General features: G+C 41.6%; 1 protein-coding gene across 3 annotated transcripts; it reads left to right on the top strand.

The window, feature by feature from the left end:
* Positions 1-508: 508 nt before the first annotated feature.
* Positions 509-19,287, top strand: ppp1r1b (protein phosphatase 1, regulatory (inhibitor) subunit 1B). Of its 3 annotated transcripts, none has more exons than XM_065964821.1 (5): positions 510-944; positions 12,919-13,008; positions 13,606-13,681; positions 14,981-15,115; positions 16,977-19,287. In XM_065964821.1, the coding sequence occupies exons 1-5, from the start codon at positions 831-833 to the stop codon at positions 17,138-17,140; spliced, it is 579 nt and encodes a 192-aa protein (XP_065820893.1). In that variant the 5' UTR covers positions 510-830; the 3' UTR covers positions 17,141-19,287. The 3 variants fall into 3 exon arrangements, with proteins under 3 accessions (XP_065820894.1, XP_065820893.1, XP_020488324.3); XM_020632668.3 differs by having other exon boundaries at positions 513-944; positions 12,919-13,002; XM_065964822.1 differs by lacking the exon at positions 14,981-15,115 and having other exon boundaries at positions 509-944; positions 12,919-13,002.
* The last annotated feature ends 748 nt before the right edge of the window (positions 19,288-20,035 follow it).

Raw genomic sequence — 20,035 nt, 5'->3', positions numbered from 1 at the left:
TCATGCCATCTGCAGATAGATCAAAAACACATCACAATGGGATTTGTCTCAGTTAAGACGAAATCTCTACGCGATGGAAGATGAATGGGAAGCTAGAATACTAGTTATACCATTACGTTTAACATGACCCAGCCTGATAAATCTTGTGATGTCAATAGCATCGGCTTATCTGTTGGATCCCCGTGTATATTTCCCCTCCATGCATCTCTCCTCATGTTCATCCCCCCCCTTGCTCCCCCTGCTCCCTCCCTCTCCCAGCATAAATCTCTCATTCACAAATAGAGGCCAAAAGAGGCTCAGCTGATGTGATGAGATTATTATTTTTTTTTTCTGATTACAAATCAACCTCAGCTTAGATAGATAGAAAAAAAAAAAAACACAGCCGTTCCCCCTGTTGCATCCTCATTCATCCCCTCCCCTATTCGCTCTGGCTCTTCCCCTCTCTTCTAATATCTCCACCCTCTTTTGGACCTTGGTCCCTCCCCATCCAGCCTCTACCCACCCACTTCTCTCCCTCACAGATCTAAGCACTTGCCTCATTCACTCCAGCTGCACAGGTTGCAAGTGAGGGGAGAAAAGAGAAAGAAAGGAGGACAGGAGAGCAAGAGGAGAGAATATTAGAAACTGCTGGTGAGGGAGAGAGGACAGGAGGTGAATAAGAGAGGGTCTGTGCGGTTTATTGTGTGAAGGTGTGAGGGAGTGAGGAGAGAAAGGAAAAGTCTTCCAGGAGTGGGACTTATCAGGAGTGGGAGGTTCCTCCAGGGAGGATCTTCGGTAGCGACCTCTCCTTTTTGCTGGGAGTCTGTCCCCCGGGGACCCCATCCAGAGCCATGGACCCCTCCGTGTCGACTGAGGTTGAAGGGGAGCCCAAGGAGAGGAAGAAGATCCACTTTGCGATTTCATCCTCTGCGCCCACAAACCTGGATCCTCGACAAGTGGAGATGGTGAGCAGGCAAAGGACAGATCACGTTTGACCCAAAAAATAATGTTTTTTTTTTTGTTTTTGTTTTTTTAAATTCTGTTGACATTTTGTTTTAGCTTTAGCTCTAAATAGTTGTAACTTTGTTTTAAATTGCACAGCTAGTTTCCTCTCTCTGCCTTCCATTCGTTCATTCAAAAGGTGGTAAGCTTTTAGTTATTTTAGCTAGTAGTGTTGATTATCAAAAGTGGACAAATTAGATCACCTACACTTTTCACCACCTTATCAATCTGCTTTTGTTTTGTTTTTGATAAGTTCCCCATTCAGCAGGGTTTGCGTGCCACATGTTTGAGAAATAGTGATGACATTTCCCCCTCCTCTGTTTCTTCATGAGATTGGTGCACTGATGTCTCATCTCATCTTCCCCACCTGTGAAACAATGTGACGTTGACACAAAGTCATTATCTTGTATTTGAAGCCCGTTCACTCTTTCGCAACAAAAGCAGCAACAAAAGGCCCTTGACATTTAGTTTGCTACCGAGCTAACACTGTTAATAATTGTTATTCCTTTGTCTCTCTCTCTCTCTCTCTCTCTCTCTCTCTCTCTCTCTCTCTCTCTCTCTCTCTCTCTCTCTCTCTCTCTCTGTAGTGGAATAACCTTTATTATCTGAACATTTGTTACTACAATCTTTCATCTTGCTTTTTCTAACAGAACTATCTAATGGCTGACTTATTCTGTGAACTGTTTATGTTCATTTTGAGAGAACAAACCCAGACTTTTCTGTTTTGGCCCAAATGCTGCTAGCTCTTATTTTAGAGCAGAGGAAAGTGGGCCAAAGCAGGAACCACTTGGTTCTGAGGTAGATCGAGGCCAATGGCTCATCTCTCCTGAGGGCTTGAGAGGAGATGGGACGGCAAGAAAGAGATGTGCATTGTGAAGAAAAGCAGAGAAAGAAATAAGTACGACCTAATCTCTTTGCTAACCTGTCTGGGGTCAGCTCCCTGAGTGGCTGTCCCTGTTTCCCAGCTTGTTAAATTAAAAAAAAAAAAAAAAAACGGTTTTTAATGATCTAAAATGACCAGAAGTTACTCTCCACCATGGTGTGCGAGAAAGTTTGATATTTGAAAAATCAAGTGTCATTTTGTCGTCACACTTAAAAGAAGAAGAATTTGTGGCAGTGTTACTGAACGATAAACTAAAAAAAAAAACTTGCAGAGTTTGAAACAGTTTGCATTGCTCCATGAGACACATAAACACATAAACAAACCTCTCTTTCTTCTCTATCTCTCATGGCCTGTTATCACACTCTGATCCCTATCATCTCTTCCAAGTAAGCCACAGGATATCAATCTACCATATGTGAGCTGCTCTTCCTCTATAAAAAACAAAAACAAAAAAAAAACGTACTTCCTTCTGTTTTGGGGAGGACCTTATTTCTCAATCACCTTCTGCTGAAACAGTGACGAGCTATATTTAGTTTGGTTGTCTGGCTCTGCTCCAAAAGGTTTTTACCTTCAGATAAAATGTGTGTGCTAGGCTTTTATGACAGCTTGTTTAGTGGACACCATATTACTTAATAACCTATGTCATCTAGATGTTAAAAGAGTAGACATATGTAAAAACAATGTTGATAGTAATTTAAGAATCAGGTGCTTGCATTATTGTGTGCAGGTGGAAGAAAGCTGTATGTTCAAACAAATGTGTTGAGGGGAGTGTGGGAAACCGAAGGACGTTAAGGGGAGGATGTGTTTATGTCTTTTTTTTTTTTTTTTTAAAGCAAATTGCCTCTATGCATGGCTGTGGGAGTCTCCTGGGACTTGTGGGTGGCCAGGGGTAATGGTTAACACTCATTTCATTCCCTTCCCCACCCACCACAATTACACTCGCCCCACAAGTCAATCTTTGCAAATGAGTTACAATGACTACACCATTCTTCCGAACTTGTTACAGAACTCCACACTGTTCTTTCCGATGGCATTTAAACCCCAAAACCACTATCAACTGAACTGCCGGGGCCTTGTTACTATGGAGACGGGCTGCACAACTACGTCGCCCCCAAAGCTCCCCCACAGTTTGCATCTAAAAGGTCAACTTTAATGGACAGCACTGTTTGTCTGATAGGTTGTTTACATTAATGCTGTAACATGTTTATGGGAAAGCTTGTGTGAATGCATTTTAATGGGTTAGGATCTGATGTGAGACCTCCCACTCGATGAATTAATACACATTGTGCCGGAAAAAAAACAGCAGCTGTTTCTTTTTCTTTTGTGCCTCGTAAGATATTCTTACCTGGTATTTCATCACGGCTTTTGAGTGTCCGCGCTGTGAGAAAGCGAGAAAACATTCCCAAAGCTTTGAAAACTGTCCTCCATGGCTTTATGTTTTCTTTTTGGGCATTTTGTGCCTTTATTGAAGGGACAGGTCAGTGGAAAGAGTCAGAAATCTGGAAAGGAGAGAGTGGGGAATGGCATGTGGGAAAGTGTAGGATTTGAACCCGAGCCGCCTCCTTCGAGTAATTCCAACCTCTGTACAAGGGGTGTTCCAACTAACCACTTGGCCACTGGCGCCCCGATTATGTCATTATCAAAGGTAACCTGGATGTCTCTTTGGACGAAAGGACCAGCTAGATTAAAATCCGTGTCCACCAAATGAAAAGTCTTCAATCAACGAGCCCTCGGACTTTAATCAGAATTTTCAAGACTACGTCGGTCATCACAATGTTTCCTTGCTCTCCACTGTCAACCCTGGTATCTTGTCGTAAAACTGCAGATCTGTTGAGCTCTCCCACTATCTTCTTGAAATAACTGTAGTATGGCAGAATATTTTAATGATCGGGCTATTGATATCCTCATATTGAGAGTTGACAATCAAAGTTGTGGTTGTCAGTAACAACATGGAGAAAGCACATGGCCATGTTTACCATCCCTACCTCTACTCTACACACACACACACACACACACACACACACACACACACACACACACACACACACACAATCCTGCGCGCTTTGCAAACCAATGTAGGGTAATGTGCATAATGGACAGAGATTAGGGTCATGGTGCAGACGCTGCATCCCTGATTCCCTCCTAGCTTGCCTCCCCGTGGACTAAACACGTTGACATCTATCTATGTTTCCTCTCGTTGAAGTCAACATGAACTGGTCAGCACATGTTGATCCATTGAAATGACAGGAAACTTGAAATATGAAAGTGAATAACAAAGGGCAGCAAAGGGTATCAATACACCGCCTTTCTATATCAAACACTTCCATATAAATGCATATTAAACCTAACAGGGTGATGGCGGGCATTTTTTTTTTGGTTCACCTGCCCCACCCACACTCCCCACCCTATCCCGAGCCCACTCCTCCCAACCAAATCGCCCTTTCAAGTCTAGTCTCTGGGTAAAACGTCAAAAAGCGACCTTTGATGCAGTGTGTGTTTGTGGGTAAACATTAGCAGTCTGGGGGACTGTCAACATGCACTGCCAAAACGAACATCTCATTGGATGGCACAAAGCATGCTGGGACAGGGCAAGAGGGCGCAGTGATCTTTCTCTTGCATGCGGACAGTCGGGAATGTCACTGTAGTGGTGTGACTCAGTTCGCCCACTGATGTCATCCCTCTTACGAAAATGATTTGAATGTTTCTTGAAGTTTTCTGCCCCAGCGGTTTCTCGATGTTTGTAGTGGCGAACCTAATTGCTGGAAACCACAGGTTCTAATTGCTGTTGGGACACAATCAATGGTTCTCTGTCTTCTGTAGGCTGAGTATTTTTGATCCTCCCTGGGTTTGACAGTACAGGAGTTTTTTGATTTGTTAACTATATGAAAACATTTTTATTGCCTGTGTCCATCAACAGCAGTTTGGAACAATGTTTTCCTTCATGTTCCTTTTCCACTATGTTTCAGCAGAGTAGTTCCTGGGCTCTAACGCTTATTTGTTTGTTTTTTTTTCACAAAAAAGCTTTATATGTAATTCTAAAAATCTAATTGTCTTAATGACAATCCTAACCAAACAATCCATCATCCTCTGTTTGCTCATGTACGCATGGATGTGTGTATTCTATAAACAGTTCAAGAACATAAATGCTGAGCATGCGGGTAGATAGATTTGTCACCTGTTGACACTGTACACTATGAGTTGACAATGTGCCATGATACCTTAGGCTTGCATTCGAATCTTGCAGGAACCACAATGATGCAAACCCTCATTGTGTTCAAGAAGCCCCATGTTGTCATTTGCTGTCATCTTTAATCAAACATAGTCAGGCTTTCTTTGGGGCATGCAGAGAAGCAGTTCCTTATTGTCCATTTATTTATTTGCCTCTAACTCAACAGCATCATCATTTTTGCCTACGTGTGACATTGCAGAGAAACCATAGTGCATCTGTTGCACTTCCATTTTTTTAGCCGTGGCTATAACAACAACAGCCGCAATCATATCTGGGATGAGAGGAGAGCGAGAGGATTAGAAAGGGAATAGTGGCACAGTGGGGGAGAGAAATGGGGGCGGCGGATAAGGCCAGGACAGGATCTGGAGCTGACTTGTCATCAGACATTGGTGTGCTCATGCAGCTGGGACAGGATCTGGACCCTGAACTGAACCTTTAAACTGCCCTCCTCCCACTTCATTCCATTGCCTCTGTCAGGCGCTGGAATCCCTTTTTTTCTCCCCGAAGAGCTACGGGATGGTCAAACTGATATAGTGACATTGAGAAGGACATTGAGGCAAAACAAATGGGACTGGTCTGGATCTCTGTGCTGTTGACACAGAGAAAACACAGCTTTATGTCATTGCTGCCTTTTTGTTAAAATCTTCCATTTTTGTCCCAGAAGTTGATACATTTTTTGTGTTTATTTACTTACAACTTAATGAGCCTTTGCGGGGGCACACCAGGTCATCTTCAGAGTTGAGGCAGTAGAGGTGATTAAGAACTCTACTTCTTCTCAACAGAAATATTGGCAACACTCCCAAGTGATATTGAAATGTAACACTTCTGTATTCCTTTGCATCCAAGCAATGACCTGTAAGCTCCAGAGCAACCTTAAGTGGTTACCTTTTTCACTTCATCATCTGTGAGTACATGTCACGGTGCAGAACAGTAACTATAGCTACCTCTGTCCATACCTGCCTGTTGATCTCTCTGGACTCTGTCTGCTGCACAATGTGTCGCCACTAAATCTGAGTGAATGAACAGTAAAAGCAGAATTATCCCAGTGTTTGAACGTTGTTAGCCATGCTGTCTCCGAGAAAAGCTTTGATTGGCACCTTCCCTGTTGCGGCCTCGCCCTGTGAATTGCTCCAGTGTGCACTGTGGCCTGGTAGGTGGCTTCCTGTCACTCATGAGAAATTGGCTCATTATATTTGTGTGATGTGATGGTAATACTTTTTCTTCCAACCGTCTCTGGAACAACAGGCCAAACAGTTTCCAGCAGCTAATTACCAAAATGCCGGGGGTGTGTAACAGAGAAGAAACAGAGGAAACAAGGGGGTTGGTTGTCGGAGTATGATATCATTCTGCCGGTGGGTGCTGCATAATTACATTGCCTTTTTTTTGAGGTTGTTGGAGAGCCCCTCTGGATGCTGTCTGCAGCCCATCTGTTTATTCAGTCAGCCAAATGTGGGGTCAAAGATCAGCGTAAAAGTGAACGTTGAAATGCAACATGCAGCAGCCCTCTCCTTCTGATGGGAATTCAGTGATGTTGTTCACTTGAATAGAAATGAGTGCATTATGCACACCTGACCGACCTCAGAGGTCGCTGAGCTGCAGTTGGGGTTGTAATTTGCGTAGCCACGTCCTTGACCCTCTTTGAAACAGCTGGAAACTTGACTAGCAGGTGTAGCTGTCCGACAGCACTGTCTATTAGTGATGATTTGGTGCAAGTCTGTGTATGACAGAGATGTTTGTCACATGATAGACCTGATCACTGGCCTTTAACTTTGGATTTGCAACGCATACTGATACATGTTGTCTGGAGGCTTTGCCAAGAAATAGCAGTGTGACTTGTTCTTTCCATTGGGGCGGCTGTGGCTCAGTTGGTGGAGTTGGATGTCTCTCAACCGGAAGGTTGGGGGTTTCGATCCCCAGCTCCTGCAGCAACATATCTGATTAGGCAAGACACTTAACTCCCAAAATGCTCCCACTGCTTTCGTCAGCAGCGTATGAATGGGATTAGTTACGTCTGATGCTTACTTTACTTAGCAACCTCTGCCATCTGTGTGTGAATGGGTGTGAATGGGTAGGTGTGACATTCTGTGTAAAAAGCGCTTTGTGTAGTCAGAAGACTAGAAAAGCGCTATACAAGCTCAAGTACATTAACCATTTAGATTTAATCCTCACAACAGCCAACAAAGTGTCCACTGTTTCATACAATGAACAAACCTTAAGCAATATTATCCCTTGAATTCTATGAGGACAAACTCAGGAAACAAAACAGAAGGCTGAGATTATGATGTAAATATACAGTAAGACGCTCATATTTTTTAAGCACTTTTTAAAGCTAACATTCGATGTAATCTTCAAGCCTCCCATTAACAAAGTCTAAAAAATGCTCCACTGCTTGAAATAAGAAGTTTTAGGCAACAATAACCTGAACCTGAACCTATTCAAATTTGGAATGTTTGAGCCAGCAAAATGTGTATTTTTCATCATTTGTAATTGAACTTACAAACATATTTAATGAAGATGGTCATGAGACGCATTTCCTTATTGTATTCTACTCTAAAGTGTGTGCACTAGAAAACTAAGTAACCCTCAGCCCATACTTTAAATGCACTTGTATCCCTATGGCTCTTGGGCTGTGCGGCGTAGTTTTTTTAAAGGCAGGGGGCGGGCATGGCTCTGTGAATAAGGGGGCCTGTCTGTTTAATTAAGTTGGTCTATGTGTTTGAAGCATGCGGAAAACCTCCACTGTTGAAAGATGAGGTGCAAAAACCTGCAGGCCCTTGAGCATTCCCTTGAGGCTGGCTGCATAAGACCCTGAAGTCCCATACAATCCCATGCTAAAATGTCCATTTGTACAGCAGAAATAAACACGTTTACAGCCGAGGGCAAAACACAAATTTGGTCTGAAAAGCTAATTTCTTTATAAGCACACACTGTACAGGGGGGTTTACATTTTTTTTATAACTCATCCGTTTTGATAACAATACATTTTATTCATAGTAATGGACGTGGCTAATCCGACTGAAAGGACGGGCGCATTGTTGCTGTTTGTCATGAAGCTTAATGCTCAAACTCTTTGCTTGTTACTAGGTTGAACAGAAGTCAGTATGAGACAGCATTTCCCAATCTGGAGACCGCCATCGATGAGCTTCAAAATTCTGCTTAAGAAACCAATGGATAACGTCACTGAGACTAACAGTGGTGACATTTGTCAGGTTCAGTGACGTAGGTGCTGCCCCATGGAGTAAAATAAAGTTAAAAAAAAGGGAACTGAAGACTGAAAAAGTTATGGATGCACAACTTATAAATACTTTTTAAAGGGAGAACAAACACTGTTTCATGGAACACATTTTACTACATGTGCCTTTCCTTATTTGTGAGTGATTCCATTGCAGTATTGAATGTCAGGCACATACACAACTTCTTTTTCTTTAATAATGTAGTTTCATGTCCCTATGGGCAGATTCTATATCTGCGAATCAATCTTGTACAAATCCATGTCTATCTATTCGCTTCATATGGATCTGACTGATGCTGCCACCTCTTTTAGAGAGCGGTGACATGCACTGATTATTGGATGGCCCAATGTAATGCCGTGGGACACAGTAGATTTACACGGACATGGAAAGAGATCAAAGGTGTCTCTCTTTATGTGTTGTTTTAGCATTAGATCCAGAACTGCAGTTAGAGCCTTCCTGTCTCATCCCCTCAAAGCCCCCAGAGACCCCTCCAATCTAGTTTATGCTGTCCTACTGATGCTCCTTTTTATAGGCCCGACCCCGAGAGTACCAGCTCAGAGGACAGCCACTGGGGATCAGACCCATATCAGTGGATCTGCACCCAGGCTCCTGTGCAAGACTGTTGCTGTGCCAACACACATGTTCACACATCATACATGTGCAAAGTCACCATTACATGTGACAGAGTGAGGTATTGGAGGATTAGATGATCTGCTCGATTGATTCTAGAAGATTTCCTCTCTCACGACATCCTCTCACTGCAAAGTCAGCAGATTATTCAAATGTACTTATCATCTTTAGATAAACTAGTGCACTAGTGCAGCCTGCAGGCGTACACCTGTGGAGCCACTGAAAGGCCACTGCAGCAGCCTGCATAGAGCCACTCTGTGCAAGTTCATAGCGGCTCTTCTGATCCTGGTACAGAAACAATGGCTGCCAGCAGAGGAGAGCGTTTGGGAGATTGGGGGCAGGGGTTTAGAAAGTAGATGAGGGAGGGGGAGAGGGATAAAGCGTAGCTGGAGTAATCTGGCACGCTGTGCCCCAGTGTTGGCGTAAATGAGGAAGTCACATACATATTATGTAACTCAGGCAGAGTAGGGTGGTTTTTAAACTGGAAAATTACTGAGTTACTATGTGTGTCTATGTCATCTGCCATTGTCTATGTGACAGAGCAGCACGTCACCGCCACCATCACTGTAGCCATCGCTTTGTGTTCATAAACACAGAGATAGAAACACCTGGGCCTTTTAGCACATTAATGTGTATTACCTACATGGTTTCATTGTTTTCATCTCATTTTTCTACCTTACAAGCCTGTTAGAACATCGACCTGAGAGGGGGCATGCTTCTTCTTTCGGGTCTAGGAGGTCATGACGTGGCATTTCACAAGATCACCGCTCTGATTGGATGCTGGCATTAGGAGGACAGTCATCTGCATTTACACACACACACACACACACACACACACACACACACACACATTCACACTGACAAACATTGGCATTATGTTCACACATTCAGGTGAAAAGTTCATCAGATTAAGCTTCTCATGGACCTCAATTAACCAACACAATCATTTCACGTTCCGATTTTTCATATCCATTTGACTAAATGAAAATGGACTTTAATTTTTACGTGTTTAATCTCATCCTTTCTCTTTCAGTGACACCTTATAAGATGGGTAAAGCTCCAACATACTGCATAACCCTTTTTTGCTTTTATAAATGTGTTTTTTGTGGATCCATTGTTTGTGTTTCTAGGAATATTTTCTAGGAGTTGCAAGCCATCTGTAGGCTATCGATCCAGAACTTTATTTTCAATAACAGAGAGAATTTACCCGAATGTACCTTTCACATGAATCATGATAATAAAACATAAGAGCACTAAGGTTGGAAAGCTTGCTGGTGTAAGGTGTGAAAGCTTTTTGTTCCTACAGTTTTAGACTGGACCTACAATTTGTAGTAAAGTCAAATGTAAAATAAGGAAGTCATGAAACAAAAACTGTGAGAACTAGAGTAAATAGTGGCTGAAACTCTTAACAATTGTTTTCACAATCAATTAGCATTTTAGCTGCAGATACATTTCCTGTCAATCAAGTAGATTTTTTGATTGATTAATTATTGAATTGTTCTGTGGTTATTGTTAATATAGACCTGAAGAAATCAGTTGGCATGGTAAGTGTATAATTAGAACCATATATATAACCTCACAAACACAATTAAAAAAACACACTTAGTCTGCATGACTTGACGACCTTTCTAGGAGTCTTCCCAGTTTAATGGATATAATGCCACAAGGCTTGGTCATGGCAACATCTGGTGTTTGCTTTCTCTTGTGGGTCTATGTGAGCCACCTCAGGCCGCCCTGCAAGGCTGGGAGCAGGTGTGAGGCAGGAAAAGGCAGCAGGGTTCACAGCGGCATGAAGCCCCGGGCCTCCGCAGCTCGCTGGGGGAGAGGTGGGGCAGACAAAGGGGGGGGGGGGGGTGAAAGAAGGCCCTGTGGATGTTCAGAAATAGAGAGATTAATCAAGGAAAGGAAAAGACGGAGGAGTCAGAAAGCAAAATAATATTACTGTAGTATAAGCAATCGAGATCATGGTGGTGATGAGACTGAGGAGAAGTGACGAGAGACGTGAGGGTAATGTCACTGACAAGTAATGAATGATAAATACGGACGTACACAGGATGGAGGAAGCCGAGGATCAAGTGAGACGGAAATGAAAGGTGACTGACAGAAAGACAGATAGTGTGAGAGATCCAGTGGAGACAGGAAAGCTGGAAGTTGCGTGATGGGATTAAAATGTGTGTCTGGTGTCATAAATAAGGGAGAAATCCACGCTCGATTACTCTGTGTTGTCGTGTTTGACAGTGGCAGCGTTCCACCACGCGGCCCAGCAAGCCTCTGCTTTGGCAACATGTGCCTCGCTGTGATGACGCACGCCACGCTTAACAAGGAGGAGGGGGAACCAAACACAAACACATCCCTCCGTATGGAGCAGTTAGAACACAAAACAGAGCCAGGCTGCTTAACTCGCTTGCCTGTGATGTTGTGTGGTGCCGTAAACAGCAGCGGGGCGGTTCATGTCATGGCCAAGGTTGGCTCGTTCCTCAGAGGACGCTTTTCAATACTTTGTTTGTCCGAGCAGCCAAGTCCACTTAGCTGCTCTGCTTGCACTCATAATTCATTTTTCTTTTTATCCAACATTTTCTCAAAAGTGAGTTATAGATGGCAGCTATAAATCATCTAGAATTACTGGAAAGTGAGTCAAATCACTGAGGACTGCACGTGAACCTTTTTTGTATGTGAAGCAAAGGCTCCGCACTTTATGCTCAGGGTAGTTCAGAATGAAAGTGATACACCGAACCTGTCATTTACTATCAGTCACTTTCCTCTTTAGGGCAGACCATAAGTTGTATAAAATGAAACATGGCGTCAATGGATTACAATTTTGACAAGCTTCTACAAATGAAAAATGAAGCAAACCAACCACAGAAACTTCTCGAACCATTCCTGCAGACTAATAAACTTCGGTGCGGCAAGTCTGGTAACTGATTATTTTTTATCACTGATAAATCTCCAGACAAAACCGCTCATTAATAGATTTATCATTTATCATGTAAAAAGGTATGACAACAGGAATAAAAAGCCCAATCAATTCATAGATACACAGGTGAAATTACTTGTTTACTCTGATTAATGAACTACTGATCATCATAGGATTTTTAAAACACCAATATTTAAAAAAATATATATTATAGCTTAATAAGAATCTTCTTTTCCAGACCTGGTACCTTGTGAGCGAGACGTGCTGACACCTTTCTTTAACTATTAAAGGCTGAAAGATTGATATCAAAATAGATTTTTAATGAAGCTTGACTTTGAAAGGTCTAAAGTGGGTAATTGCATCAACAGTGGTGTTGCTGTTGAATGAAATAACAAACTGTATGAGTGCAGTCCCACAGGAAGGATACAGGCTGGAGAGCTGGAGGGGCAGAGGCGAGCGTTTCCTTTAAGGACAGAGAGTTCCCTGTAAATACTCTCAAACCTGCAGAGAAAGAAAAAAAAGAAAGAGACTGAGCTGATTGCTGGGGCTCATTTAGTCTTTTTTTTCTCCATGGTCGCACTGTTTGTGAGGGTGTATGAGAGCGTACATGGAGCACTAAGGAAATGCTAAGAATGTTACATTAGTGGTGAAGAGGTAATTCAGTTCTAAAACTCCCTGTATCAAAACTTCTTAAAGCTGGATCATTTAAAACTCCAGCAAAAAGCATCAGTCAACCTTCTGTGCTATTTGCTGTTAGTGTATCTATGAAAACAGAAAGTTACATAATGAGTCTTCCTGTGATCCACTGACCATGACCTTGACTCTGACCTGGCCGGTATCCACTATGGAAACATTCCTGACGGCTTTTTGACCCTTCAGCCAGCAGGGCAGCAGCTCCAGTGAAATAGAGCGACGCCCCAGGAAGAACATTTTCCATCTGATTTATGAGGCTTTGTGCTGAGCATCATTAATAAAACATTTTTTCGACCACTTTAATTATTAATATGTTTACGGCTGGCCTTTATGTTTGTGTGTGTTTGTTTTGAAGATCCGGCGCAGGAGGCCCACACCTGCCACGCTGTTCAGAGTAGCTGACCAATCATCTCCTGAGGATGATCAGTCCACCCACCAGGTAAAGGTGAAGTCCACACACTTTTCTATAATGAGTGTCACTCTGCATGCTACATCCGTCCTCCATAAGTATTTTGTTTATGTCACTTTGAAACAACATGTTTACAATGGTTATTGACCTTTCAAATAGCACACAGAAAGAAAAAAACAGATGTGGCTTAAGATTTGTCACTTTTGATTTTTAAACTTATAATGTCTCATGAAATCTTAAATCCAGAAGTTTGGGGAAAGCTTCTTTGCACAGAAGTGTTAAAAACACTCACAGGTCAAATACTGGCATTTCTGAAAAGCTAAGACTGGCTTTCAAATATTGCATTACATAAGCAAAAACAGCTTTTTTTTTTTACATAAATAAGTGAAAAAGAAAACACTCAAAAAAAAAAAAAAAAGTGACCTTGTTTTTGTCCTGCTCATTGTTACCTCATTGTCATGTTTGAGTTGAACTGAGCATGTGTAGTTTGTACCTTCATCAGCTGAAGGTGCAAACTCTGAAGCGGGAGATAAATTGACACAAACATACAATGCAGAGTTTTTTTTTTGACTTCTTCAAACATGCCTGGGAGAATTTTAACGTAAAATCTTGCCTGATGTTGTATGTTTGCAGTGGGTCGTAGGAGAAAACGGAGTACTCAAACCCAAACGTGTCAATCCAAACGTGTACCAGCCTCCCTCACTCAAAGGTAGGTGTGAGCAGTGCGTGCTGGAGGTTTTCTGTTGTGGTTCACCCTTGTGTGTTGTTTAAGTCCATCTTGTTTTTTGTGGTGCTTAACTCTAATTTCTGACACGCTTCATGATATGTCAGCAAACAAAAGAATTAAATGCTCATGACAGATGGGCAGAAATGAATTCAAAAGCCATAACTTATATTTTTGCATGCACATGTGTGATAATGCATAGGCTTGTTTCCATGTCTTGATGCTCTTAGTGTATGATCAACAACAGGGCGTGTATATGTGTAACAGATAGAGAGAAATGGAGAAAGGGAGAGATTAGAGTGTGACAGCTGTGAGACACTGAGTGTGAGTCTAGGAAAGTCTGGATCATCCAGGATTACAGTCAGTTGCGTATACAGCTGCGGTACACACACACACGAGCACACACAAGAACACACATATGGGCAGGATAGAATGAACACAGAAAAGTACGTTATTTGCCTATTTATGCTTTTGGCTTTCTGTGTGTTACATGTGGTTTCAAAAGGAGCAAAAATTGACATTTCAGAGCCTGTCAGCAGACCTTCGTTTAATGAGGATTTGTGTGTGTGTGTGTGTGTGTGCGAGTGTGTGTGTGTGTGTGTGTGTGTGTGTGTGTGTGTGTGTGTGTGTGTGTGTGTGTGTGTGTGTGTGTGTGTGTGTGTGTGTGTGTGTGTGTGTGTGTGTGTGTGTGTGTGTGTGTGTGTGTGTGTGTGTGTGTGTTGCATGTTGAGTGATGATATAATGACCCCAGGAAGCCGCGTTTATTGCATCAGAAATCTGCCCTTCAGAAAGTGAAGGAGAGAACTTCCTCAGAATCATTTCCAGTTACATAACGTACCTCGAGCCAGGATAATGCCGCACTGAGTATCTGAGGGTGTTAAGGGGTGTAAGAGTGATGGAGGGAAGAAGCCAAGGTGACCCAGAGTGAGAGTGGGAGCTGAGGTAATATCACTATTAGGAGAGTGGACAGGGCGGAGAGAGGGAGGAGTGTGAGTCAGCAGAACTGAGGAAAGTCAAGGATGAAAATAAACAGAAGGGAGACAGAACACTGATAGTAAACAACTTCACAGCGGGATACCGTCTTGCAGTTGTCTGTCTGTCTGTCTGTCTGTCTGTCTGTCTGTCTGTCTGTCTGTGCATGTACTGTAATTTGAAAAACCTGGCAGTGTTGAAGCGTGGTCAAACCCAACAACCCAACAACAAATCCCTCTTTCCCTGTTTTGTGTTTGTGCTCCCGTCCGTCCATGTGTGTGTGTTTGTGCTGTGTTTACCTGTGTGTATTAGCTGTCCAGAAGATGGCTGAAGCACACATGCAGAACCTAGGTGTCTACCCCCCTTTGGAAGACCCCTTTGAGGTGGATGAGGAGGACATCTGGCAGAGACAGGAGAGAGAGGACACACCTCCCACTAAGGCTGCTGGTGAGAGAGGGAGGCTCTCTGTCAGGCAGCAGCTCAGCACAAACACTCTTAACTCTTACTCCCTAAGTGCACCCTTTGGTACTTTAACACCGCACAGAACCACTGGCATTTATTGGATTGGTTCATTGGTTGTTAATGGGGTCTTCTCACCTGCCTAAAACTGAAAGTAAGACAAGTTGGTGAGATACAAATTTCCCAGTTCAGATCCCTCTGAGTTTGAAGTGTTAAAAAGAAATGAAGCATTGAATAAAATCCTCTGTATTTGACAGATTTGCCTTTTTCAAACTTCAAATCCTGTACATTTAAGTCTTAACAATCATGGTTCACTCTCCTGAAATTGGGTGAGAAGCATTGTAAAAGTACCATATGGTGTATTTTTCTCTGTTTGTATGAACGGTCCAGTTTTCCCTTTTCCTTTATATTTGTCCTCTTGATGTCTGCACACATTCCACATGTCAAATTTCAGTTCTCATTGTTCCTCCCATCACAAAAAGCCAGCATCAACGTCCAGCTTCAACAGTGAGACAAACTCACATGTACAGACAGATTATGTGTCGAGTGCCTTGCATTTCTCTAAGTTTAGGAAATCTCTACCAGACAACAAACTTAATAAAGTTGATTGTCAATTAACTTATAATTGTGTTTCTTTGTTTCAGTCTGGGAGGCAAAACGTTAACAAATCTATCATAATCGAGTTAGTAATATAGAAATATAGAAAAATAATTGGAAATGGACTTAAAATAAAATACCAACATCATTCCCTCTCAGTAAAGCAGTTTACTCTTTGGAGAAGAAAACGTTCCTGTAGTTTGCAGGCTGATGTAAGCTCCTCTGTGGAGCAAACAGGAGGACAGGTGGACGTCTGTGTGCAGAGAGATGGTCCAGGTGTCATATTAGTCCTCTTTCTCTCGTCCTTAACCGTCCACTGACTGAAGGCCTGGACCCAACATCAGTACTAGTCAGATAGGAAATAGAGGGAATAAACCAAAGAAGTCTGTGTTCAACTCCCTTTTATAGTTCTTCCTCTATGGTTTCATATTTTAGGGGAAAATATCAAGTTTGAGTTATGCACTTTTGCAAAATTTCAAAAAAATGTGATCACCAGAAAAACAAAGCTAAACAAAATGAAATAGTAATCTGAATTTGAAGGACATTCTTTTTGCACATACACTCCCTTATCGTTTTGTTATTTGCAACAGAATGATGTTTTTTTTTGTTTTTTTGAGTTATTGCTCTGTTAGATATGATCACAGGCTCTCTTTATGAATCCTGTGAAATACAAAATACTAGAACAGGGTGTAGGAAGATCCTCATGGGGGTCCTCTGATCACACTTCATCTTTTCAGTCGAGTCATAATCATAGTTACAGTTACGGCTCGGCCCGTGTTTTCACAGACGGAGGACAAACTAATGAAAACAAAATGTAATCAGGACGCTTCAGTTACATTGGACACAAACACAGAGCCGGTGGGGGAATAAACCTTTCAAAGTAGAAGCACAAACTGTCTTCCTTCTCGTGCCGTTTGTTTTTAAAATGTCTGGACTGGGTGTGCAGGAACACATCATGATACAATTCAAGTAAAATCAACAAAAATATCATTTCTTTTTAAATGTCTTCCATTGTATAACATAACTTGTCTTCAAGCAACAAGAGATAAACTGCCAATGAGAGCTTCAACTAACTAAGTGTTTATTTAAAGTAATCTTATCCAAACTTTAACTGGTGTTCTTTCCACAACATGTAGTCATTATATTATCTCTTTCACCAGAATAAACCACAAGCATCTTACTCCAAATCACAGACACACCACATGTCACACTGATAAAATGCCTCTCCTGACATCTGTCTTTCTCTCCTCAGACCAACAGGAGACGGCGACCGCCGAGCGCTCGGTCAAGTTTTCCAGCTTGAGCGAGACGGCCAAGCAGACCCCGGCAGCACAGGAGGAAGAGGAGGAGGAGGAGGAGGAGGAGGGAGGCAACATCAAAGAAGCCACAGAGGAGAACAGTCGGGGGAGTAACTGAGATAGAGAGAGAGAGGGAGAGAGAGGGAGAGCAGGGCAAACATACGGAGGGAGAGTAAGCGTATTTAGTGAAAGGGTTCAAATCTGAAGCGCTCAGAAACAGACGAGCAGAGAGTGTGGGGTTAAGTGGACGTGAGTGTGTGAGGAGTTGTTTGAACGATACTTCCATGAAACCAACATGTGAGTGGAGCTAAGATCTCTGTACCTTTGAAGGTCGAGCAGGATTAAAGAGAGGACGTATTAGGGCCGGTCTGAGTATTCGGACTCGACCCTTATGAGCAAGTGGGGAATGATGTACTAACAGAGCAGCCTGCAGACGCCACTTTGGCCCTCGTGTCCCTTTGTTTCTAATGAGAGTGGATGAGTGAAGGTCAACATGACCAAACACCCTGTAAGACCAGTCCTCCCTCTACCTTCATGCTTCTGCACACAGCGAAATGTTCCTTTAAAGAGGAACACATCAATCACAGAGTACACACACACACACACACACACACACACACACTTTCAACCTCTCTGGGCACATTCATAATAAAGAATGTCTCCGATGTGACCTTTTCAATAGTTCCTGAAGTCATTATAAATAAACACTGACATGCATTTTCAAAGCACAACTCAGCATCGATCTAATTTGCAGCACACTAGGTGTCCAGCCCTGTGAGTAAATGTGCATTTACTGCCACCTTGTGGTAAGAAAAGTGATACTCCAACCATTGACCTTTTTTTGTCAAGTTGTAAAAAGTTCTTCTATTTAATAGGCTCAGGAAATGATATCCAGTTGAAATGCTCTCTGCAGTCAACTCCAGTCATTCGATGAATTCACTTTCTGTGTGCAGTTGTTGCTGTTTGTTGCGCGCTCCACTTTTCCATATTCCTAACTTAGCATGAGGGATTCATGGGAAACGATGCAGCTATAATTCCAGGACGATTGTTCAATAAATGTAATCTCTTTGATATCAGACTGACTGCTTAAAAGTAAGAACTGACTGAACCACCATGTTACTGCATGTGTACAAATCAACCAGGACTTTAATCTAGCAACTTTAAAAAAAAAAAAAAAAGATGACTTTAATTCATGTTTATTTAATTGATTCAAATGTCAGTAAGGATTATGATTTACTGACCTTTTAGTTAAATGTATAAATACTGAATATCGGTTGGAGTATCACTTTATGTATGACTGAATAATAAACACCAACATGTTGTCTGTAATTGCTTAAAGGCAGCGGATGTGATGGTCATTTCATCTCACTTTTAATAAAATGTCATCTTTAAAGGGCAAAGCTACCTCTTATTTGTTTGTTTTAAAAAATAATAATAATAACCATAGCCTCCATGAAGCATCACACATCTGAACTCTTTTTGATCTGACAACATTTTGAGGAATCAATCAAGTATAATGTACATTCTTTACCATAACTGTCGACTCATTTTGGGATTTTTCAGTGCTCACTGATCTCCTTTTGTATGTTAACACTTTTCTATTGTTATCTTTTTGATTATTGCCTCACGATGAATATGTCATGGATCTATTGTAAGAGCTATTTTTCTAATAGAACATGCAGCGTTTGAGAAAGTCTACTCTGTCTCGTTTCTACTACTGTCTATACACAACACGCAGTCTGCATGCAGCACAAAGCCTGAAACCAGACTCGGCTGGTGTGAATGACATGTGAGCTAAACAGTCTGCACTCACTTTTTCTTGTCTTTTTATCGCTGAAATAATTTGTCTCTCTTTTGTCTGCGTCTGCAACAACTTGTAAATGTTTTAGTTTGATCTGATTAAACATCAAATCTGACTGAAGATGCACGATCTGATGCAACAGGATGAATAAATGCTGTTTGCATCCTCTGGGTTGCAGTTTGTGTATAAAAACAGTGTGAATCTTTAAAGACCTCTGGCCTGCCTGTCCTGTGGGATGACAGGACGAGCAGCTGACACTGTCCTCCCGTCCTCTGTCCACCTCCCCTCTCCTGCTGGGCCAGAAGAAAGCAAACATGGAAAGACAAGTGTGAACTCTTAACACCTATTCTGTCCTTATTTTATTTTATTTTTTTTCCATTTTATTGCTTCTCAATGTGATGTGGTTGTTTCAAAGTGAGCAACAATATGATATCAAATAAAGAGTTTTCCTTTTCGCCTTTAAACTTGTCATGATGCTATGGGTGGGAAATCTGAAATAATTATGTTTGACATAAAAATATTCTTCTTTTCCTGACGTACCTTCACATATATAAATAAATAATAATAATACATATTATTATTGTTATTATTATTATTATTTGCTTTCTATTGGCTTATATAATTTGAAACATTCAAAAAGGTAAAAGCTTTCAACAATGTCCATTCAACTGAAGTGATCTGATTGAAACTGAATAAGCGTAACATTTATTAAGGTGAGACTACAACTAAAATATAAGAAACTATAAATTGTTGAGTGACTTAAATATTTCAGTGACAGAAATGCGAAATTTCTCTTTTGCAATAAAGAGAAGAACAAATAAAAAACTAGAAAAAAAAGAAGGAACCAACAATAATGACATCTAATTATTGTAAAAAAAAAAAAATACAAATCTTTTCGTTTCTTTCTCTTTGATGAAGACTTTTTGTTGATATGTTCCGACTGTATAATGCATTCCTTAGGCCACTTCCAGCTAGAAACGTGTTTTCAGGCGCACTTCAACGCAAACTTCTGCTTTCTAACGAAACCGGAAAAAGAATGGACTTTTCTCTTGACAGAGAAGCTGATTTTTTAAGTTTATGATCGTGATCATCTAGCAACGGCACTTTTTGTGGTTTGAAATGACGATGGCATTTCGACACGTCTTTTTATACTTTTACCTCCATTATTTGATTTCCTTTATTTGTTCTCTATTCTTGTTCATATTGTTGTTG

This window comes from Labrus bergylta, chromosome 16 (assembly GCF_963930695.1).
Source record: "Labrus bergylta chromosome 16, fLabBer1.1, whole genome shotgun sequence".
NCBI classification, from domain to species: domain Eukaryota; kingdom Metazoa; phylum Chordata; class Actinopteri; order Labriformes; family Labridae; genus Labrus; species Labrus bergylta.
The sequence above is the reverse complement of the archived record's forward strand: the minus strand, read 5'-3'. Positions and strand labels throughout refer to the sequence as shown.

Coding starts and splice junctions, on each gene's coding strand:
- ppp1r1b (XM_065964821.1), top strand. CDS start 831: ATGGACCCCTCCGTGTCGACTGAGGTTGAAGGGGAGCCCAAGGAGAGG. Junction 945..12,918: donor ATCCTCGACAAGTGGAGATG/GTGAGCAGGCAA, acceptor TTTGTTTTGAAG/ATCCGGCGCAGGAGGCCCAC. Junction 13,682..14,980: donor CCAGCCTCCCTCACTCAAAG/GTAGGTGTGAGC, acceptor TGTGTGTATTAG/CTGTCCAGAAGATGGCTGAA.